The sequence below is a fragment of the Gorilla gorilla genome, chromosome 13 (assembly GCF_029281585.2).
Source record: "Gorilla gorilla gorilla isolate KB3781 chromosome 13, NHGRI_mGorGor1-v2.1_pri, whole genome shotgun sequence".
Lineage (NCBI taxonomy): Eukaryota > Metazoa > Chordata > Mammalia > Primates > Hominidae > Gorilla > Gorilla gorilla.
This window is the reverse complement of record NC_073237.2, coordinates 79,513,541-79,538,028: the sequence shown is the minus strand read 5'-3', so window position 1 is coordinate 79,538,028 and position 24,488 is coordinate 79,513,541. Positions and strand designations below refer to the sequence as shown.

Genomic DNA, 24,488 nt, shown 5'->3' with positions numbered 1-24,488 from the left:
TTCCCTTCCCAAGTCCCTTCCAAACTCATAGAATCTCTCTCCCTGGTAGATTATCAGATCAATTTGCATTTTTTGTTGCTATTTGGTATAGCACCTTTCTTAGGAAGGGGGAAGATGGGATGATTTGGGATCAAATGCGTTCACTGTAAAAATGAAGTCCTTGCATTTTGTGGCCTAGGGTAAAGGACATTTCTAGGAAGGGATGGGCTGGGGCAAGTGGTGTGCATGTCCAAGCCATTCATGTTTTTTATACAGGTGAAATCTAGCTACGATGACCTTAAGGGGGAAAAAGCAATGTTACCAAAGTGCAATGTGGCCATGAAGAAGGAGAGAGGGTTATATTATTGAAAGTAGGAGTCAGCCATTACTTAATACATTGTCTGATTATATCTCACATGTGATTCTAACTTATGTGTAGAGCTAAAGATTCTTTGAACTTTCAATGAGACTATAACAGTGAATTTATCCAGAGGATATTTATCCATCCTTCTATCCATTTATATTTCATCCATACATCCATGCATCTTTCCATCCATCCATTCATACCACTAATATTTATTGAAGAGCAGCCTTTTGTGGGGCACTGTAGTAGTGTGGGATGGCCTAGCCCAGATTTTCAGCCATTTCATCCCCACGCTGGGGTCTCCTTCATCATCCACACTCCCCTGTGACCTCATGGTTTGAAAGATTTTATCCACAAAATAATTCATGAAGCAACAGTTAATTTGCCTGCTAATTTTTATTAGTCAAAGACAGTTTTGACTATCATTTAGCGCCTTCGACTATCAAGAGGTCACTAGCCAACAGCAAAGAAATTTGACAGCCAATTTCTATGCTTAAGGGATCCTTGGAGTCCAAAGCAGTAGTTATAAAATGACAGTCCTTGGACTATACTGTGACCCAGATGTATGTAGTCTGAGCCAAATAATAGCTGTAAAAAATGGAACCAGTTGCCATAAAGTTCTGGCTTCAGTTGCGACTGGGGTTTTGGTCACATGGCTCCCTGACTTCTGTGTGGCAACACTCAGCAGCAGTGCCTCTTTAAAAGAATCCTTTGTCTCTGAATTGCCACCATCCCTGCTCTGCCAACTTACCTTCTCCTTCCACTGAGTTTGCAGCCACCATTTTTTTTTTTTTTTTTACGGATAAGGAAACAGAGTTCTGAGAAATTAACTTATCCAAGGCTACACAATTATGAAGCAATAGAACTCGACCTGAAATTTGAGTTTCCGTGCATTGTGCGCTAATATCTTTCTAAGTTGCTGCTCTCCTATAAGCCTTGTCCCTGCATGGCCCCAGGGTGTTACCACTGTCTCCTTCATAGCGTGGCAGCTATCCAAATTTGCAGCATTTTATCTAATGCTCTGCATAAAGATGGCTCCTAAAAGGATTTGCAAGAGATAATGTCCCTCTCTAAGTGAAAAATTGTAAATGACAGACTGGGAACTCTCATTTCCTTTCCATTTAGGATGTAGAAAGGCATGAGATATTGATCTCTCCTAACACCAAAATAACACCAACAAGCTGGCTAAATTACAAAATCATATTTTTTGAACCCATCTGAGAGCTGAAGATGCAAATCGACCTGAATGTATTAAAATCCAGAATGTCTTTCTTAGGAGAGTGGAGACGCATAGCTGCTTTCACTTCTGGTGGAGTGACAGGAAGAGAAGGATTACACCCTAGGTCAGGGCTAAGGGCAACTAGGCAAACTTTTAACCAGCACGAGAGCTGAGTGAAATCCCCTAGAGGCACTCCAGACCTTCAGCCTGGGTGGGGAAGCCCTTGCTGATGGCAGGAGGCAGGATGACAGGGAGGAGAAAAGTCTTCTAAAGTCCAGAGAGCCAGGGATGACACTGAAGAGCAAAGGAATCTCTCTCCAGCCCACATTCCACAGGAATGCTATAAAGCATAGACAGCTCCCTGCAGTTGCTGAGTGCTAAAGTCCCAAGCCCTGCTGAAGGGCAAGTCTTGAGAGCACTCCCAAACATTCGAAGCCAGTGGTGTGGAAAATCTTTTATTCCAACAAAGCTAAATCTAAGTAAAGTTGCAACCAAGTTGCAGCAAAATGTAATCTAAGCCAAATTGAGAATTCTGTTTTTCAGAAGTAGAAGACCATTATATTGGTCTTCTACACCATTACATTGGTCTTCTGCCCATGAGTTTAATTCTAGAGCTCCTAGGCTCAGATGGGTCAGAGGGAACCAGAACCACCCCCTTCCCTGCCAACTGTGTTCCAAGCAGTCCAGCTCATTGCTGGCAAGATCCACATCTTATTCCACAATTAATGTCCACTAGTAATTGACATTTATTCCTGGGATGCTATCTGGTTTTGTACTGTATGTAATGGTATGCTAAAGGAGGATCAATAAAAGGGAGATTGTTCCTTTTTGTCTAAAAGTACTCAAAACTGGCAGAAGGGAGACATACAGCTAAATACACAATGACTTGACCTCATCTAATATATTAGAAAAGCCTATCTTTGGAGAATTGTTAGCTCTTTGAAAAGAAGTCAACTAATCACTGGTCTTTACCTTTAAATGTCTCATTAGAGACACTATTAATCTGAGTGGAACATTTCCTGATGCAATATTTGACGGACAGAAAATCATTATTTTCCATTACCAGAATTTTTGCCAGAAACAGATGCCCAGTGGGAGATTCAAGGAAAAAATCCCAACCTTTCTATTTAATTGATCTTAGTATCTTCCTGAAAAAATGGATCATTAAATGGTTTCTTCCTTGGTGAGTCTGGGCCTCAGGAGACTCCAGTCCTATCAGGGTCCCTGCCTTTTCTCCTTTGGTTTTGATCTTTTTGCCTTCTCTGAGCGTTTGCAGTTAGTTTTTCCCTGTGTATGACATTTTCAATTAAGTCTTTTAAATGCTTAGCTAGTGGAGATCTGAGGTTAAGCCCAAAGCAAATGATGCTTACTTGAGAATTATTTTAAAGATGGGCCTTTGGTTTGTGGCAAATATCTTGACATCCTGCTTGACATTCCCCTCAGCACAGTATTTCTGACTTCAGCCATATGTAGGGCTAGCAAGGGAACACATGGTAGTCTGAGGGCAAGGACAGAACATACTGTGTGTTAAGCACTAGTCTAACAGATTCACATCTGTTACCTGCTTAATCTTTGCATCAAATCTTGGAGGTAGGTACTCTTTTTACAGAAACACCTTCATTTTTTAGAATCAAATAGACATGGCTTCCTGTGGTTTCACGTTCCTGTGTTCTGGACCCAGATCACGGTTCAGAAAACCATTTTTTATACTGGGTCAACTAGCAAATATTTTAGGCTTTGTAGAACATACAGTCTTCATTGCAACTACTACTGTTGCAGCATGACAGCATGTGTAGACAATATGCAGATAAGTGGGTGTGACGATGTTCCAATAAAACTGTATTTATAGACACTGAAATTTGAATGTCGTGTAATTGTCATGAGTCATGAAATATTATTCTTTTGATTTATTTAAACTATGTAAGAATGTAAAACCCATTCTTAGTTTGAGGGCTGTACAAAATCAGGCGCAGGCAGTCCAGATTTGGCCTGCAGGTTTTAGTTTCAGATTGAAATGGAGATATCACTATTCGCTAATCGGATCTGAGTATCAGTTACCTGGAATGAATTGCCTTATCATTGATAAATGGCAATGTTTAGAATTTGAAAAAGTTGCAATTTAAATGAATTTTTTAGGTGGGTTGCAGTGGCTTACCCGTGTAATCTTTGCACTTTGGGAGGCTGAGGTGGGAGGATCACTTGAGCCCAGGAGTTCGAGACCAGCGTGGGCAACATGGTGAAATCCCGTTCTACAAAAAATACAAAAATTAGCCAGATGTAGTGGCATGCTCCTGTAGTCCTAGCTATAGGAGGCTGAGGTGGGAGGATCACTTGAGTCCGGGAGGTCGAGGCTGCAGTGAACTGAGATCGCATCGCTGCACTCCAGCCTGGGCGATAGAGTGAGACCCTGCCTCAAATAAACGAATTAAATAAATAAATAAATTTAAAAATAGATTTATCAAGTATAAGGGCCATTTTGTTACATAGATATGTTGCATAGTGGTGAAGTGTGGGCTTTTAGCGTAACCATCACTGGAATAGTGTACATTGTACCCATGAAGTAATTTCTCATCCCTCACCCCCTCCCACTCTGTCACCCTCTGAGTCTCCAGTGTCTATTATTCCACACTCTATGTCCATGTGACACATTATTTAGCTTCCACTTGTCAATGAGAAGATGTAGTATTTGACTTTGTTTCTGTGTTATTAATGGCCTCCAGTTCCATCTGCCTTGCTTTTTTAAAACATAAAAGGTGGATAGAAATCATGTCATTTTGAAATGCTACGCCATGGCACGCAGGAGAGCAGGCAGATGGCTCTTGACCATAAGATATTGGTGATGATGTTGGTACCAGCCCTGACAAGCACTTTAGAACCAGGTCAGCTTGCATTTGCATCCTGCGTTTGCCCATACATGACTAGTGAGGGCAAATGCCAATTGACCTTGAGCAATAATCTTGAGCAAGTTATTTTTCTCTTTGAATGTCAGAACTCTCATCCACAAAAGGGAAGATAAAGATTCCAAGTTTCTGAATCAGGGAAAAAATATGTATATGCTTGGCAACATAAAAAATGTTATGCTGCTTGGAATTGTGGAGTTTAGTACAAGATAGCTCTGCATATGTATCTATTATCCTCTTGATCAATAAATACTTAGTTTGGGGGTCCTTGTGGACTGCATAATATTTCATCCCATGATTTCTTTATTAAAAAGGCAGAAATTGTGTGTCTTTTCATCATTACAAAATGTATAATATGTAAAAGAGCATTTTCAGAGTATATACAATATATGTGGGATTTAAAGAATAATTGAAAAAACATCCATGATCCCCTAACATTGCTTGTGAATGAGAACATCACCAGCTGTTCTGAAGTCTCCTATGTGCCCCTCCCAGACCACCTCCCTCTCTCCTCCCATAGGTACACTTTTCTGAATTTTGGGTTGCTTATTCTCTTGTTTTGCTTTTATAAATTTACTTTATACATATGTATTAGTCAATGATGTATTGCCTCAGTTTTGCCTATTTTCACTTTCATATAAATGGACTCATACTGCATTCTCGTGTCTCATTTCTTCCCTAGCAACACTGTACTTATGAGATTCTTCCACAGTGATACATACAGCCATAGGTCTTTATTTTCACTTCTGTGTAATTAATTTTCTATCATATGAACTTCCCATGTTTTATGTATCCATTCTCCTGTTGATGAACATTTGGGTTGCTTCCAGGTTTTTGCTATTGCAGACAGAGTTACTATGGCTTCTTAAATAATTCTCCTAAGGTACATGTACAGGACTCCCTAGTGTAAGTACAAGCCTAAGTGTGGAACTTGCCAGAGTTTGCACTTTAACTTTTCTAGGAAATGGCAGTTAGGTTGCTCTACCTTATGTTCACACCAACAATAGGTGAGAGTTCCCAGGGTTTCCAGTGACTTTTAACACATTAGTTTTGCTTTGCTCATTTTTGAAAGCCATAGAAATAGAATCATACAGTGTATATCCATTTATATCTGGTATTTTAGCCTGTTTTTTCTTGCTATAACTGAATACCAGAGGCTAGGTAATTTATGAAGAAAAGAAATTTATTTTTTACAGTTCTGGAGGCTTGGAAGTTTAAGGTCTGGGGACTGCATCTGGTGAGGGCCTTCATGCTGGTGGGGACTCTCTGCAGAGTCCTGAAGTGGTGCAAGGCAGCACATGAAGAGGGCATGAGCACGGCAAACTGAATATATTCATGAAGGCAAAACCCTCACGAAATCAATCACCTCTTAAAAGCCTCACCTCTTAATACTGTGACTTTGGGGATTAAGTTTCAACATGAGTTTTGGAGGGGACAAATATTTGAACTGTAGCATTTGGCTTCTTTTGTCCGATGTTATTTTTGGGATATTCATTCATCTTGTAGTGTGTAGCTTTAAGTCAGCAATTTTCATGCCTGTATAGTATTCCATTGCCTATTCATTCTACTCTTGATAGACATTTGAGTTGTTTTCTAGTTTTTGCTATTACAAATAACACTACTATGAAAATTCTATCTATTTCTTGGTGCAACATGCACTAATTTCTGTTGCGTATATAACTATGAGTGGAATTGCTGTATTATAGGGTAAACATGTTCAACTTTAGTAGATAATGCCAAAGAGTTTTCCAGATTAGTTCCACCAAATTTCCACCAGAAGTACATGAGGGTTTCTTGTGCTGTACATTCTCACCAGTGCTTGTTTTTGTTAGTCTTTTTAACTGTAGCTACCAGATGGAGATGTTAGTGGTTTCTCATAGTTGTAATTTGCATTTACTGATAGCATAGAACATAGCTGACTAGATATAGGAGTATGTGCCTCCTTCACAGAGAGGAACCAGAATAATAAGTAGATATATTTCAAACAGCTAGTCTAGGAGAGACTTCTGGGATTCACCAGAGAGGAGATGGGAAGCACTTGAAGTAAGGAGAGGGTTCGAGGCAGCTTGCCCAGCTGGGAACTGACTAATAGTAAGGAGAGGTTCCTGGGCGTGGAGAAACAGTAAGAGAGAAACCTCCAGGGATCAGCTTTTATGATCTTGTGTATGAGAGAAACTCTCGAACCATTAGGGCCTAGGGCCTGACATGTGGAACTGCCTAAAGATTGCACATTCCTCTAGAAAGAGAACCCACATGGAATCCCACAGGCATCCAAGCCTACAGTGGCCTCTGCTGGGCAACATTTTGAGAGCCTAGATACTGGAGAGCTACAGACATGGTTGCTGCTGCAGAGCTGCTGCAAGGAGGAGAGAGGAGAATGGGTGCTCCTACATACCCCTAGGAGGATCCCTACTGCCTTGTTGTGAGCTGCGGTTGAGACTGAGCTGCACTCTCCACAGCTTCTTGTCTACACTGCTTGCCTGGGAGAGATCCCACCCTCCCTGTTCCTAGGCCCAAGGCATCATTTTGAGAGTTTAATGATGGACTGCCATTTGACCTTGGACTGTTTGGGTTGATATGGTTGCAGTTGCCACCTGGCCAAGGAGGGACAGGGAAGCCAGGCTCTCCTATCATATATAGGACAATGTGCACTGCCCTGCAATGGGCTGCTGTGAGACTGAGATGTGAGTGGACATCCACATCTTCTTGTCCATACTTCCTGCCTGGGAAGGGCCCTGGTCTCCCTGGTCATAAGTCTTAGGTGTCATTTTAGAGAGTTTAACACTAGGCTGCACTCCACCGTGGGCCGAGTTCAAGTTGTCATGGCTGCAACCACGTCCAGTTGAGGAGGGACAAGGAAACTAGGCTCTCTTTTGCATACCCAGGACAATACCCACTGCTCTGCTAGGGGCTGCTGTGAGATAAAGACTCAAGTGGACTGACACTCAAGAGGATATAACAATTCTAGATATATATGCACCCCAAATCCGTGCACCCCCATTCAAAAAACAGATATTACTAGACCTAAAGAAAGAGACAGACAGAAATACAACAGTAGTGGGAAGTTCAACACCCCACTCACAGTACTAGACAGATCATCAAGACAGAATATTAACAAAGAAACTTTGAACTGAAGTTGGACTTTAGACCATATAGACTTAGACATTTACAGAACGTTCTACCCAATAGCTACAGAAAATACATTCTTTTCATTAGTACATGGAAAAAATCTCCAAGATAGACCATATAGTAGGCCACAGAAAATGTCTTAACAAATTTTTTAAAAATTGAAATTGTATTAAATATCTTCCCAGACCACAGCAGAATAAAGCTAGAAATCACTACCAAGAGGAATGCTTGAAACTGTACAATACATATAAATTAAATGGCATGCTCCTGAATGATCACTGGATGAATAAGGAAATTAAGACAAATTTAAAAATTTTTTGAAATTAATGAAAATGAAAACACAATATAACAAAACCTGTGGAATACAGCAAAAGCATTGCTAAGAGGGAAATTTATAGCATTAAATGCCTACATCAAAAAAGTAGAAAGATCACTAAATAACCTAACATTGTACCTGAAATAACTAGAAAAACAAGAACAAACTAAACACACACTTAGCAGAAGAAAAGAAATAGCAAAGATCAGAGCAGAACGAAATGGAGATAAAAAATTACAAAAGATCAACCAAACAAAAAGTTGGTTCTTTTGTTTTGAAAAAAGATAAACAGAATTGATAAACCATTATCTAGACTAACCAAGAAAAGGAGAAGATCCAAATAACACAATCAGAAGTGAAAAAGGAGACATTACAACTGAAACCACAGAAATACAAAAGATCATCAGAGACTATTATGAACAGCTATATACTCACAAACCAGAAAACCTAGAGGAAATGTATAAATTCCAGCCTCACAAGATTGAACCAAGAAGAAATAAAACTTCTGAACTGACCAATAATGAGTAGTGAGACTGAGTCAGTAATAAAAAAATCTCTCAGCAACAGCAACAACAACAAAACAACAAAACAACATCCATCCAGGATCAGATGGATTCACAGCTGAATTCTAGAGAACATGCAAGGAAGAACTAATACCAATCTTCCTGAAACTGTTCTAAAAAATAGAAGATGAGAGAGTTCTCCTTAACTCATTCTGCAAGGCCAGTATCACCCTGATACCCAAAACAGAGAAAGACACAACAAAAAAGAAAATTACAGATCAATATCCCTGATGAACATAAATGCAAAAATATTCAACAAAATACTAGCAAATCAGATCCAACAACACATAAAAAGAAAATACACCATGATCAGGTGGGATTTATCCCAGGGATGCAATGATTGTTCAATATACATAAATCCATAAATGTGATATATCACATACAGAATTAAGGACAAAAACCACATGATCACCTCAATAGATGAAGAAAAAGTGTTTGATAAACTTCAGCATCTCTTCATGAGAAAATCCTCAACAACCCAGACATAGAAGGAACATATCTTAATATAATCAAGGCAATATATGACAAACCCACAGCCAACATCATATTTAACAGGATAAAGTTCAAAGCATTCCCTCTGAGAACTGGAACAAGACAAAGATGCCCACTTTCATCACTCTTTTTCAACATAGTACTGGAAGTCCTTGCTAGAGCAATCAGACTAGAGAAAAAAAAAGACATACAAGTTGGGAAAAAGGAAGTCAAATTATCCCTGTTTGCTGATGGTATGGTTTCTATCTAGAAAACCCTAAAATCACTACCAAAAGATTCTTAGATTTGATAAATGAATTCAGTAAAATTTTGGAATACAAAATATATATGCAGAAATCGGTAGTATTATTATACATTGTATTAGTCAATTTTCACACTGCTGATAAAGACATATCCAAGACTGGGCAATTTACAAAAGAAAGAAGTTTATTGGACTTACAGTTCTACATGGCTTGGGAGGCCTCACAATTATGGTGGAAGGCAAGGAGGAGCAAGTCATATCTTACATGGATGGCAGCAGGCAAAGAGAGAGCTTGTGCAGAGAAACTCCCATTTTTAAAACCATTGGATCTCACGTGACCCATTCACTATCACGAGAACAGCAAGGGAAAGACCCACCCCATGATTCAATCATCTCCCACTGGGTTGCTCCCACAACACATGGTCACTTGAGGTCAGGAGTTCAAGACCAGCATGGCCAACATGGTGAAACCCCATCTCTACTAAAAGTACAAAAATTAGCTGGACCTGGTGGCACATGCCTGTAATCCCAGCTACTCAGGAGGCTGAGGCAGGAGAATCCCTTGAACCTGGGAGGCAGAGGTTGCAGTGAGCCAAGATCATGCCGCTGCACTTCAGCCTGGGTGACAGAGCAAGACTGGATCTAAATAAATAAATAAATAATCCTGGGAAAATTGATAGCTACATGCAGAAGAGTGAAACTGGACCCATACATCTCACCATAAACAAAAATTAACTCAAGATGGATTAAAGACCTAAACATAAGACCTTGAACTATAAAAATCCTAGAAGAAAACCTAGGAAAAACTCTTCTGGACATTCACCAAAGAATTTGTGACCAATTCCTCAAATTAAAATGCAACAAAACAAAAATAGGCAAATGGGACTTAATTAAACTAAAATGCAGCAAAACAAAAATAGGCAAATGAGACATAATTAAACTAAAAAGCTTCTGCACAGCAAAAGAAATAATTAACAGAGTAAACAGACAACCTACAGAATGGGAAAAAATACTTGCAAACTATGGGTCTGACAAAGGGCTAATATCTGGAATTTACATGGAACTCAAACAACTCAACAAGAAAAAAAACAACCCCCCTTAAAAAATGAGCAAAGAACATTGAAGGCCATTTTTCAAAAGAAGACATCCAAGTGGCCAAGAAACCTGAAAAAAATGCTCAACATCACTAAACATCAGAGAAATGCAAATTAAAATCACAATGAGAGACCATCTTACACCAGTCAGAAAGACTATTACTAAAAAGTCAAAAAACAACAGATGTTGTCAAGGATGCAGAGAAAAGAAAACACTTATAACCTGTTGGTAGGGATGTAAATTAAAACAACTTTTTGGGGGAACAGTGTGGAGATTTCTTAAAGAACTAAAAATAGAACTACTGTTTGATCCAGCAATCTCACTATTTTCCCTTTGTGTATATATATCTACCCAAAGGAAAAGAAATCATCATATCAAAGAGATACCAGCACTCATATGTTTATTACAGCACTATTCACAATGGTAAATATATGGAATCAGCTAAGTGTCCATCAATGGAGAACTGGACAAGGAAAACGTGATATATACACACACACACACACACACACACACACACACACGTTATATATAATATATATAGCATGGAATACTATTGAGCCATAAAAAGAATGAGATCATGTCTTTTGCAGTAACATGGATAGAACCAGAGACTATTATCCTTAGTGAAATAACTCAGAAACAGAAAAGGCAAATACTGCATGTTCTCACTTATAAGTTGGAACTAAACAATGAAGACGCATGGGCATATAGAGGAGAGTAATAGACATTGGAAACTACAAGATATGGGATGGTGGGAGAAGGTGAGGGTTACAATGTTCACTATTTGGGTGACAGTTGCACTAAAAGCCCAGACTTTAACACTATGGAATATATGCACATAGGAAATCTGCACTTGTACCTCCTAAATATATAGAAAATAGACATTAAAAAATAAATAAAATAATTTACATTTTCTTGATCAAAGCTAAGCACGTTTTCATGTAGTTATTGGCTAGTTAGACGTCCTATTTGGTAAGTGCCTATGAAGTCTTTTGCTTATTGTGCAGAGGTTGGGGTCGTGGTTACTGGTTTTGAAACATATTTTGTTGCTCTTTATTGATTTATAGGAGTTTAAAAAATATTCCAGATAGGTGTCCTTTTTTGGTTGTACGTGTTGCTGACAGCTTTTCCCATACTGTAGCTTGCCTTTTTCCACCCTGGCTGGTATCTCCTGATGAACAGATGTCCTTGAGTTTAAGGGTGTGTCCTCAGGGGCTGTGTAGCACTGGTACCCTGCTGCCATCTGGGATTGGCTGTGATTGGAAATTAGATGCTCATCAGATTTAGGAAGGACAAGGAAGTGGTCAGAAAGAGACCACCTAGGCAAGGAAAAATTATTCACTTTTCAAAGTGAACATCCAAATGATAACCTTTCACAATTATCTTGCTCCTATATTGAAGAGGGTATGCTTTGAAAACAAACTTGAGTTTTATGAATAAATGACATGTAGCTTTTAAAAAGGTGGTGGCAGTTCAATGAATAATGAGAATGGCTAGCTCTGTAGATCAGAGGAGTTCTTATTAGTGGGTGGTAGAATGAGGGCCTTTCAAGTAACCTGGGAGGATCACCCCGAGCAAAGCTGATTGCCCAAGGCTATGGGAGGCACAGGGCTGCTTTGGCTCTGGTCCTGGTTCACTTTGGTCTTGGTCTGGGTCGTTAGGGTGAAGTTTTGCATTGAGGGCCAGAAGAGTGGGTTGCTGCTTAGTGACATGCTGGGTATTTTGACTGCTTTGTCCCTAGTTGGGAAGGTGAGATGAGTATACAAATGAGTGTGTGTGTGTGTGTGTGTGTGTGTGTGTATGCATGAGAGATGGCTCAATAATATGTGAATTCAATAAGTTTGTTTTCTGTATTTTTTTTTTAAGGCAGGATCTTTCTTGCTCTGCTACCCAGGCTGAAGGACAGTGGCACGATCGTAGTGCACAATATCTGGCTAATTTAAAAAAAATTTTTTTTAGAAGTGACCTTGCTACGTTGCCAGGCTTGTTTTGAACTTCTGGGCTCAAGTGATCCTCCCACCTTAGCCTCCCAAAGTGTTGGGATAACAGGCATGAGCCACTGCACCAAGCCTGACTTCAATAATTTTCTGTATGGTTTATTTGTTGGTGGAGAGTAAGATATTACTTCAAGAACTTAAGAGAGAGATGGAGAGAGAAATACCATATGGATTAAGAAAACCTTCCAGAAATCTCTTTTCCCATCCCTGTCAATATAGTTGTTAATTTTCCTGAGTCCATTGTTACTTTATCAAAAGGAAAAAAATTATAATGACTATGTCTTGAAAAGAAAAGAATCAAAGAAATGGCCCAAGATAGTAATTGCTGGATCGAAAGTGCCCACAAGTACTGATTGGGATGAATACATAAAGATATTCTCTATATACATATATCACAGTGAAATTTCAGAACACTAAAATGAATAAGGAAATCTTGAAAAGCTTTAGACTTTATTTTTCTAAAGCACAAATTTGACTTAATCCCTCAGGAGTATTCTGTAGATGGCTTTAAAAATGATCTTTTCTATTAAAAGAAAAAGGTGGCCAGGTGAAGTGGCTCATGCCTGCAATCCCAGCACTCTGGGAGGCTGAGGCAGGTGGATTGCTTGAGATCAGGACTTCAAGACCAGCCTGGCTAACATGGCGAAACCCCATCTCTACTAAAAACAAAAATTAGCTGGGTGTGGTGGCGGGCACCAGTAATCCCCGCTACTCCGGAGGTTGAGGCAGGAGAATCATTTGAACCTGGGAGGCAGAGGTTGCAGTGAGCTGAGATTGCACCACTGCACTCCAACCTGGGCAATAGAGTGAGACTCTGTCTCAAAAAAAAAAAAAAGAAAAAAGAAAAAAGGAGAAAAAAGAATAAGGTGGCATATATGTCAATCTTCCCTTCCTTCACCGAGTCCTTATGGATAACAGGAAAAGCATTAGAAAAGGAATAGGAGAAAATATCATCTTTGGATCAGAAATCCTGCAACATCTGTGGAAGATAGGAAACAGAAGGGATCCAGGCCAGACACAGACTTAGAATAGCAGTGGTTCTGGGTTTCTGGGTGCCTCCTGGAATACACACAACAGCCATCACAGTGAGTGGGCAACTACATTTGAAGCAAGTGGACAACTTTGACCCCTCCCTCTGTTGCTTTGTGCTGAGTCATGGGCAGCAGCAGGCTTGAGCAGGAGGTACCCTGTGTGCGTGCCTAGAACTAGAACCTTCGGCCCCCAGTCAAGTTACTGATATATGTTGTATTAGTTGTTCTTGCATTGCTATAAAGAACTACACAAGACTGGGTAATTAAGAGGTTTAATTGGCTCACAGTACCACAGGCTGAACAGGAAGCATGGCTGGAGAGTCCTCAGGAAACTTACAAACATGGTGGAAGGCAAAGAGGAAGGAGGCACATCTTATGTGGCTGGAGCCTGAGGAAGACAGAGCAGGGGGAGGTGCTACACACTTGTAAACAACCAGATCTTGTGAGGACTCACTATCCCGAGAACAGCAAGGGAGAAATCTGCCCCCATGATCCAATCACCTCCCGCCAGGCCCCTCCTCCAACATTGGGGATTACAATTCGACATGAGATTTGGGTGGGGACACAAATCCAAATCATATCACATGCTGTTCCACATGGCACATCCCACTCTTCCCTCAACCTCTGGAGGCTGATACATCAAATATAAAAATGAGAGTCCAACAGGAATCACCAAACACTTAAGGAAACATCAGCTCCACGAATTACAGACTCTGAGTCAGCATACAAAATGACCTTCACCAAGAAAGCAGCATTAATGCAGCCAACAAGATTGGACCTTAATAGAAATGAAGTGGTACCCTCAGAGGGATAAGAGGAATTCATGATCATGAGCTGAGAACAGGCTGCTATTTGAAGATCCACATAGATATTACATTGGAAATGAAATATTTCATTGATATTATAAAAAAAAATATCAATGAGAGAAGCAGCAGAATGTGCACAGCTGAAGAATAAGTTAGCAGGCTGGACATTTGAATTAAGAAATAATTCAGAGCATAGTACCAAAAGACAGAGATGTAAAGAATGAAACAAAGATTAAAAGACCTGGGACCTAGGAGTTTCAAGACCCATTTACTAGGGCCTCTCAAAGGAGATTAGAGAGGGAGTGGGAGAGAGAGAGAGTGGTGGAGGAAGTGGGGAAGGGAAGAAAAGAATCAAGAAATAGTCAAAGAAAGATATGCATTGTTGGATTAAAAGGATCTACACTGTGCGGATCATGATGAATAAATAAAGATGCTCCCTAGACATACCACAGTGACTTTAGACGTATCAGTGTAACTCCAGTGCACTAAAGGTAAAGAGATTGTGAAGGGCTCTAGGAATAAAGTAGATGGGATACTGTTTTGATTTAGAGGTATGATGACTCTTTGCTATCTTGAGGGGGTTGGGGGACAACCCGTCTTTGGGAAGGAAGTTAAGTGGAGATAGATTTAATATTGCAATATAATTTTACATTTTGAAAATAAAATGAATTCCTGTTGTTTTCTTTAGCACACTCTGCTTGGTTGCTAGAATTACATAAATATCCTTGGGGAATGATTGAGATTCTCTAAAATACATGTAGGATATTAATATTAGTCAAAGTGGGGTCTTTGAAATGTTGCATAGTCTTTCTTTAGATGTTAGCCCTGAAAGGGCTTCGCGGTCATCTATATTTGCAGCCCTTTTCTCCCCGAGGCCAAGACCTTGTTTACCACCTCGCAGGACAGTGCTAGGACTAGTGGTTGAGATTTCCTTTTGAAGTCCAGGGCTCTCTGTGGGATGGTTGACAATTCTTTTGGCCCTGATGGCTCTGTTTAGGCTTGTTGATGGGGTAACAGGATTGTGCATTTTTTTCCCTGAGCAAGAAGGCATGCCATTTAACCTAGATAATGTTTTTAAATTAGCAGAAAGAACAGATGATTAGTTTTATTTCGTATTAAGATTGAATTTGCAAGGGCCTGCTTATTGGTAACTTGATAACCTTGATTAACTGTACGGATCACTGGAGCGCTCAGAGTGCATGTGGGTTTGTTATGGAACAATTAACTAGAGAACACAAGCTCGGGTTCCTTAGCAAAGGACTCCTTGTGGTGAGAAATAATGATCAGTCTTACTGATTACTATTTATGTAAGGGTTTTTCTCTTTATTTAGCTTAGAACACCATACTTTATTGAATGAAGGGATTCCGAGTTTCTATTCTTTTCCATTTTAACTGCCTCAACTTTTCTTGTGTGATTTTAGGGGGCAGAGCCCACCAGTTGCTGAGTTTAACTTGCTCCTGAAAGCTCACAGTTTGGAAACCTACGGGGTGGATCCTCACCCATGCAAGGTAACTGACCCTCACAGCAGGTCACCGCCCCTCACAGCAGGTCACAATATAATGGTTGTTTTGCCCAAAAGAGAGTTTATCTGTATGCAGGCCTGGCAGAGCCTTGTTAAATCTTTCCCACAGCCTGGCCCACGGTCCCTCATTGGAAGGGACAACAGTGGGCTGCTGTTACATGTTTTGTCAGCTGATTTTCTCCATTGGAGTCTTCCAATTGTTCATTGATTGCCATGTAGTAGCCATATTTTCCTAAATTAACATCCATGGATTCACTCATCAGATGGATGGTTTGGCCCCTGAGGAGTTACAGGCTTCTGACGCATTTACTTTCAAGGCCATTGCCAGCAAGAATGCAGTCTTTAAAAAATGGGAAAGTGGAAGGAAAAAAAAGAAAGATTTCAAGTTGCATTTTGGCATTAGGAACACTTGTTTTTATTTTTTCCTTTACTCATATTTGACAGTGTTTCTCTCAAGGATGAAACACAGACTACTTATATCAGAATCTCCTGGACCTCACCCCAGAGCTACTAAATCAGAATTCTGGGGGTACAGCTGGGGAATCTGCCTTTTTAATCAAGCTCCCAAGGTGTGATACTTATAGGTACATTTTCCAGAAATGTTTCACTGAAGCAATGTTCTTCTTTCCATATATTAGACTATGCATCAGCCAGACACTAGTCCTAATCCTAAACTAAGCATTTTATCAGTTAGGCTCTTAAATATAAGTTTTGGAGTTTTAGTGGCACATTTCTTTACCCAGATTGGACTGCCTAATCTTATTTGGTAAAGCATTAGTCCTATAGGTCTCAGCTTGGGCTGCTCATTAGAAACACCTGGAGAGCTTCATTAGCACCTGCTGACCAGAACACATCCCACACCAATTACCTCAGGATCTGCTGGGGAGGGGGCGGGGCGGGGCGGGGCGGGGCGGGGCGGGGCGGGGCGGGGCGGGGCGGGGCGGGGCGGGGCGGGGCGGGGCGGAGGGCGCGGAGTGGGGGTGGGGTGGGGTGGGTGCAGCGACCAGGCTACCCAGGTGTTTCCAATGTGCAGCCGAGGCGGAGAGCCAGGGGTACTTGTCCATACTAGCATTTACATCCTCTTGTTCTGCCTACACAAATGTTGGAATATTTACCAGCAGCTCTTTCCTAGAATGGTATTAATCAGTTTATTCATTTTAGTGAATTTTATGCAGAAATTTGAACTGTATTTTATTTATTTCTTGGAGACTGACTTGATCTTTGTGTTGTTATTCCTTTGCCTTCACTTATCTACAAGATGCTTAGTTTTCCTGGTCTAGGCTGGAAGCACAGTAAGCTTTTCTGGAGATATTTTTATACTGAAATTTCCAGAAATCCTGTGAGAGATTGAATCAAAATTAGATGCTCAGGGCTTTGGTTTCATCACGTTAGGGTGCTAATGGCAAGCAAGAACAGTTTTCTCACATTACAAAGCAGACCTAGAACACAGGCAGCCCCAGAAGACACTGGGAAGTAGACATAGTGATTTGGGACTAATTCATATTTTTCCAGGAGGTTCCTAGAGGGCAGAAGGTCCGCTCCTCAAAGGGAAAAGCTACATATTCCTGAACTTCACCCAGACTTTGAAAGGCCTGCTCTTAGAAGTTCCATCTCAGAACTTAGTTTATTGCTACAATCATTGGAATTAGTCTAAAATTAACCTAGGGTGAGGATGAATAAATATATTGGTTATCATTTATTTTATTTTTCTCAGTCTAAACAGATTTTTCTTTTTTTTTTTTTTTCAGGATTCAACAGGCACAACAACATTTTTAGGATTCACAGCTGCAGGCTTTGTGGTGTTTCAGGGAAATAAGAGAATCCATTTGATAAAATGGTAAGTGCCTCTTTGGAAAACTGGCTTTCCATTTTTCTTAATCTTGATTCCTCCGTCCCCTCCTTGGCTTCTTGGGCAAGTGTCAGGTAGAATGCCTGGTATCCATTTCCTTGCCTTGGAACTTCATCATAAAGGGATGTAACATCTAGGTTGCCTTTGGTGGGGACTTGGATTTGCCAAGCTGAGGAGTCAACTTAGGAGGCGTGGGCTCAGGGGCTCTGCCTTCAAAGAGAAGGTATCCAGTGTTTCCTCACCAGTAGCTTCTACTGCTGTGGCCAAGGGGGGCACACGGATGGGTCAGGGCAGGTTAAAGGTGTGAGTTCCCATGAACAACTCAGGACCCACTCTCCCCAACTCACTTCTTTCCGCTCTCCTCCTCTTTTGAATCCTGGGTGCAAACTCACCCTTTGTTATCCACTGTATCCATGAAGATGCTTTTGGCAAAAGGTAGCAGGAATGTCTACTCATGATGGCTTACAAATAAGAGGACTAATCAGCTCACAGAGCAAACGTGGAGCAGTTCCATGGTCTGTTAACTTAACTGCCTATTAACTTAAATGCTGGGAAGGATTTAGGTCTCTGTTTTTTTTTTTTTTTTTCTCTGCCATTCTCAGGCAGGCGCATTGGTCCTGAGGCTCCTGCTCCTGAGATGGGCATGTGTGGGACTGGCCTGCACATCTCCCCATGGCAATGCCCGGAGCCTGGAGGAGAGCAGCCCCTTCCATGTGTCTCCTTTTCAAACAAGGATAATTTTTTAGAAGCCCTGTAGGAGACTTCCTGTATACCTAATTGGACAGAATTGGGTCACATGTTTCTATTTAAACCGGTCCTTGCTGAGAAGGATGGGAACTCCAATATATAAGAACACAATTCTTTTGTAAACAGGGAAAACAGGAGTGAACATTTTGCAGTGCAGTGGATTTGCTTCTTGGAAATGGATGCAGAAGGAGGAGAAAGTCAGATACTGTGAATCCGCATCATTTCATTAACTGAATCTGAAATCACCACGTTCTTCCCATCTTGCTAAGTGGGCTGGGCAATTAATATTGTTCTGATCATTAATGTTCATGAACACTAGAGCTTCTTGGAAGAACGATGCAGCCTGACTGTAAATAATAGAATAAATAATTATGAGCTGTGTGCAGATCCTCTCTTGGGAAGAGAATTGCTGTATAATTCACTCTAGGCTTTTCACTGCCCATTAGACCTTCACCAATGATAAGATAATACCTTGTTTCACTGCGATCTGCCTGGCATTTTTGAGTCAGATTCCTATGGGAAACCCAGGTACCTTGGTTAGCTGCCACTTTTTTTCTTCTTACCCAGAGATTTTCTTTTCTTAGGCCAGATGTCTGCAAATTGAAGTTTGAAGGGAAGACATTTTATGTGATTGGCACCCAGAAGGAGGTCAGATACTGCTTTTTTTAAACTGCCTGTTATTGTGTGTGCATGAGAGAGATTCAGGAATAAAATATGCCTTTAGTATTGTAGTCGCCAAAGACCATGACTTTGAAGTGTATGATGATAATGAAAGCTATACGCTAAAAATATTTTAGAGGCAAACAAATGAGTACTGGGTTTGTACATTGAACAATAAAGTCAGTGAGCAATGCTGATTGTACACCCCCATGTACAAAACAGACTGGGATAGACTTTGGAAATAAAAGATGGAACCTCTCCCTACCTCTTTTTGCCAAGATACAGACATGTGAAACAAATAAAGAATACTTACAAAGCTAAATATTCAACAACCAGTGCTCATTAGAGTGTTATAAACAGAGCCTATTAGTCCAGAGAGTCTTAAAACAAGGGAGTTACTAGATATAGATTGTGGATTCACCAGGGAATGCATTTGTGCAGAGACCATTAACAAAATATTAAGCCTCAGAGGTAGCTCTAGAAATTTGCGGGTTTTCTTGTCATGAGTTTTCAGCCCAAGTACTAGTTCCTCAATGATGGCAAATATGTTTTTAGGCTAATTCCAGTGTGACAGAGAGGTAGATGATGCCTGGAGTGTTGAGAAGCACTGTGAGGCTGATTTTGATCAGAAACAGGTCCTAGATACATTAGTGATATCTGCAAAGGGTGAGGGAGGGGTGAATACCATGTTAATAACACTGTAAATAACATAGCAATATGTTAAGTTACTCCAAGTCTGTGTGATAGGAGATAGGATACAAAGAGGTAAACACCTGAAAAAAAAAACCCATGGAAAATGTAAATGGTATTTTACGTGCCTTTTCTTGTTTTGTTATTTTTTAATTAGAAAAAAGCCATGTTGGCATTCCATACTTCAACACCAGCTGCCTGCAAACATCTTTGGAAGTGTGGAGTGGAAAACCAAGCCTTTTATAAGTAAGTGGCTTTTATTCATTTAATTATAGCTTTTAAAAGCACCCATGGAATTCTTTATGTTTTGCAAATGGCTGCATATTTATTTCTTTTAATACAGTTTTAAAAGTTATATTTAAGTAAATTAAAATTTTGTGCATTGTTCAGGGTGACTCCCGGTGATTGTTGGCTTGTTGGCCTGACCAAGTTCTGAGCTCTATGTTGGATGTTTCCTGTGGAATGGCTGTGGGCCACTGTGTGTGCGTGTGTGTGTGTGTGTGCGTGTGTATTTCAAATAGCTATTTCCGCAAAATATGTCACAGGATCAATTTTTGGTTGCCCTCCTCCCCCCACCCCCACAAAGCAGACCTTGAGATAGAGTTTGGTACAAGTAGCTTATTTGGGATGTAATCAATGGACATACCAGTAGGGGAGTGGTGGGGGGTGGTGAGATGGGGAAGCAATATAAGATGTATTATTGAGCAGGTCACTACTGTGGACAACTGGGCTCAGATCTTCTTAGGAACTCTGGGACATGGTATAATATGCCTCACAGTTCTCCTGCTGATGGGCAAAGAGGTGGGGCTGTTTATCTACCAATTCGCCATTTATTTTGGTTGAAGCCTGCTTTGGGGGCCAGAATTAATACTCTCTGATATTTCTGGCTTACTCTGAGTATGGGTTGGATGTGCTTTCACAACCAGAAAAAGAGACCTCTGGCAGAGTCACCTGTGTTCATAGTAAGAAGGCTTCAGTGTATTGAAAATAGAGCCAAAGGTTTATGGGTGGAATGCTGTCAGAGCCTAGGATCATAGAAAGTAGGTGCTGGAAAAGACTTCAGAAACCATCTGTAAAGCTCTCAGGTTTCAAAAGAAGTTCAAACTGAGATCTGTGCATGGAGTTACACCTTCTTCTCTGAGAGACGCTTGCTGACTGGAAAGGCAGTGGTAGTGGATGCAACTAAGAACCTAGTCCAGCCCTGCTCAGGCCATCAGCACTGTACACCCCTGGACCTCATCCAGGTGGCTTTTGATCAGTCCCCCTGCCCCTTACAGTGAGATTCTGTCTTCCTGATTAGAGTCATCTCCCTGAAAATGCTGTCTCTGAACCTCCTGGGCTTTGGCTGATGAGAACCATCAGGAGAATGATGGCTTGGGTAATGATTTTGAAACCAGTTTCGGCCACAGAATACTTTTCCTTAATCTGAAGTATAGGCAAAGTCCAGCAAGTAAAGGAGGTAAAAAGAGAAGTTGTGGTGGTAGATGGGGCCTTGGTTGGGATTGGAGATTGAAGGGTCTTTGCCCATTGTTCATTGCTCTTCAGGAGCTTGGGTGACCAGTTGTCCAGGTTGCCTATGCCTTTCCTAGGTTTAGCACTGACATCCCCATGTCTCAGGAAACCCATTAGCCCTGGGAAAATCCAGGAGCATAATTTGAACACCACTGGGTGAGATGACGCACAAAATGCTGTGCTAGGAATGATTGGAGAAGGTGATGTGTACCAGTAGACCTTCCCGTGACCACCACCACCTCAAGGTCTTTGTGAGCCTCCTGCATGTTTGGGGACTGATAAGGAAGGAGACCAGTTGGCCTTCGGAAAATCTACATGTCTAGAAGGCTTCACCCACATGAGAGTTCAGAGAGGGAAACACAGAGGGTTTGATGCTCTCAGTCTTTAGTTGGAGCCTCAGTGATTTTTTATTTTGTTTTTAAAAAAAAAATGTTTAAATGGAAATCTAATTTACATGCCGTAAAATTTACCCTTTTAAAGTATACGGTTTTGTGGTTTTTAGTGTAATTCACAAAGTGATATAGCCATTATCACTATCTAATTCCAGAATATTTTTATCCTTCCCCAAATAAACCTTATGCCAGTTAGCAGTCATTTCCCATTTCCTCCTCCCCCCAACCTCTGGCAACCACTAATCTACTTTCTGTTTTTATGGATTTACCTATTATAAACATTGTGTACAAGTGGAATCATAAACGATGTGGCCTTTTGTGCCTGTTGTCACAAAATGTCTCCAAAGTTCACCCATATTATAACATGTCTCAGTGCTTTATTCCTTTTTGTGATTGAATGATACTGCATTGTTTCAATAGACCACATTTGGTTTATCCATTCATCAGTTGATGCTCACTCGGGTTGTTACCTCTTTTTAGCTACTATGAGTAATGCTGCTACAAGCATTGGATACAAGTTTTTGTGTGGACAGTTCTCTTGGGCATATACCTAGGATGGAACTGCTGGGTCATAGGGTAACTCTATATTTAGCTTTTTGAGGACCTGACACATTGTTTTCAGTGCCTAAGCTTTTGGAACTCTTCTGTTCTTTCTTGAATGAAACCATCTGTTTCCTGTCAAAGGATAACTTACAGATGTTCAGTTAGTTATTTTCAGTGAATATTTTCTTGCATGTGAGGGAATTAATAAATGGAGTGAAGAAACAAGGCAAAAACAAGATCTACCATGACATGATTTTATTACAGAATTTTATATATCTGTACTATGTATCTGTACTACATCTGATTTCTATTTTTTTAACCTGTATTCATGATTTGTATTTAGGTTAAAGTCATGTAACATAAAATTAATTATTTTAAAGTGTACAATTCAGTGGCAGAGTATGTTTAAAATGTTGTCCAACCATCATTTCTATCTATTTCCAAACATTTTCATCAATCCCAGAAGGAAACTATATACTCACTGAGGAGTTACTCTCCCTTGTTCCTTTCTCCAAGACTTCTGTTGGATTGTAGATTTTTCCATACCAACATGTCAGATCTGTAATCAATTTGAACTCTCTGAGGGCAGGAACCAGGTTCTGCTTTTCTTTTTATTTCCTGAAGATTTCAGGCATTGAAAACATGTTTACTAGCTCAGATTGATAAGGCATGATTCCTGTCCTCAGGAGATTGTTATTTCATGTAAGAGACCAAGGGGGAAATGAAAAAAAAGAAAAAAGCTAGAGAGGAATCCAGAGGAGAGGGTGAATCTTGCTGCCAGGGGAGCTAGGAGGTAGAAGACCCTTTTAGGTGGAGGAAGGACATCCAAGCTCCCGTAGGGTACCACGACAGGAATGTGGAGGATGCATTTTGTGGGACATGAGTGGCTACAAGGTTGGAGCAGAGGGTAGATGAGGTAGAAAAAGAGGTGATAAGGGACCAGGAGGTCTTGAGGCCAGACACGGATGGCTCGACCAGTGCGAAAGAGGCAACAGAAGTGCAGTAGGTGTGGTTGATCATTCTTTACGTGCAGACAGACCTATGGGAGGGGGTGATACAGGAGAACACCTAGCAGACAGGCTTTCCTTTAGAGCCACACAGCAAGTTTTGCTTGGAAGGACTTTGGCACAGCCTTGAAGATACTTTAGTGAAATCACTGGGTCTGTATCAAAGAATAACTTGGAGACATTCATTTGCTATTTCACGCACGTTATTTTATCATGTATGAGGAAGTCAGTTGGGAGACAGAGTTAAATAAAGGCAAAAACAAAATTGAGAGGAGAAAGGGAGAGAAAAAACCTGCAATCTGGAGAATGTGTTTTACACATTTTGGGTAAGCAGATTAGCTGGCAGCTAGTAAGGAAGGTATTCTGGTAATTTTATCATGAACTAGGTAGGTCAACTTGGCATGTCAGAGAAGTCCCTTCCAGTCACTTGTGGATGCTTCAGAAGACTTGGAGGGTTTAGCTGTGAGCACAACTGACAAACTGTGTACGGTTGACCAGTCTTTGCATTGGCACTTTGGCTATAGTTAACCAAGCTACCCTCATCTTATTCAACTTCTAAACCTGAATATTTATAGCCGTCTGAGATTTGCCTGAACATTTTGTTCCTCCATTATCCCATAACCATCCTTGTTCCTGAGGAAGGAGGGGAAGTATCACTTGTTCAGGCCCAGCTGTGGGACCTTGGCCAGGTCACTTTAGTGCTGTCTGGCCTTAGCCTCCTCACCTGTAGAATGAATAGGCCTGGGACTGACCTGGGTGCATTTGCTTGTACCACTGGGGCATAGTGTAATGAGTGTGAGCTTTGGAAGTCAATGGGCTTGGTTCTAAGTCTTGACTCTGTCATTTATAGCAGTGTGGCCTGGAACAAAGCTGTTAATCTCTTGGAGCCTCATCTTTATTTTTCATCTGTGAAATGAGATTGAATTACCTGCCTTGCTGTGCTCAGTTCTGCCAGGCATATGAACCATTGATAAGCAGAAGCTGCTGCTCTATTACTGCCCCCTCTGCTAATGATGAGAGTATTTTGAGCAGCAGTTGGATGAAGAGCCCACTCCTTTTCATTTGGAAGACTCTGATTATGGTAACCTCAGGGGTATGCCTGCTTCCTTCACTGTGCCCACCCTTCCCTGGGCAGAGGTCCTGGCCCTGCTTCTAGCTCTGTCCTGCTGGCCCTGCATTTTAATGGTTTCAGCTGGCAGAGCAAGGCCCTAATCTTGTTTCCTAGATGGTTTGTTCCTTCCATTTTTACTTCACCTGCATGGGAGCGGGGAGGCCCCGGGGCCTCTGCTTGCGAATTCCCCAGTGTGCTTTTAGGACGCAAATGCGCTGCTGGTTGTCAGCTGGCCCAGGGCCACAGATCTGTTTTGAAAGCCCTGGCTCTGAGATCTGCCTGGGAATGGAGCCCAGACGCAGAAACTGATTTTTCCCGCCTA

General features: G+C 40.9%; 1 protein-coding gene across 4 annotated transcripts in view; it reads left to right on the top strand.

The window, feature by feature from the left end:
- Positions 1 to 24,488, top strand: part of FRMD3 (FERM domain containing 3) — a 294,544-nt gene that overhangs the window by 208,276 nt on the left and 61,780 nt on the right. For all 4 annotated transcript variants that reach the window (XM_004048176.5, XM_055350847.2, XM_019034221.4 and 1 more), the window contains 4 exons: positions 15,554 to 15,641; positions 17,404 to 17,492; positions 18,836 to 18,899; positions 19,759 to 19,847. In XM_004048176.5, coding sequence (XP_004048224.1) covers positions 15,554 to 15,641; positions 17,404 to 17,492; positions 18,836 to 18,899; positions 19,759 to 19,847 — 330 coding nt within the window. The remainder of the gene's footprint in view (positions 1 to 15,553; positions 15,642 to 17,403; positions 17,493 to 18,835; positions 18,900 to 19,758; positions 19,848 to 24,488) is intronic.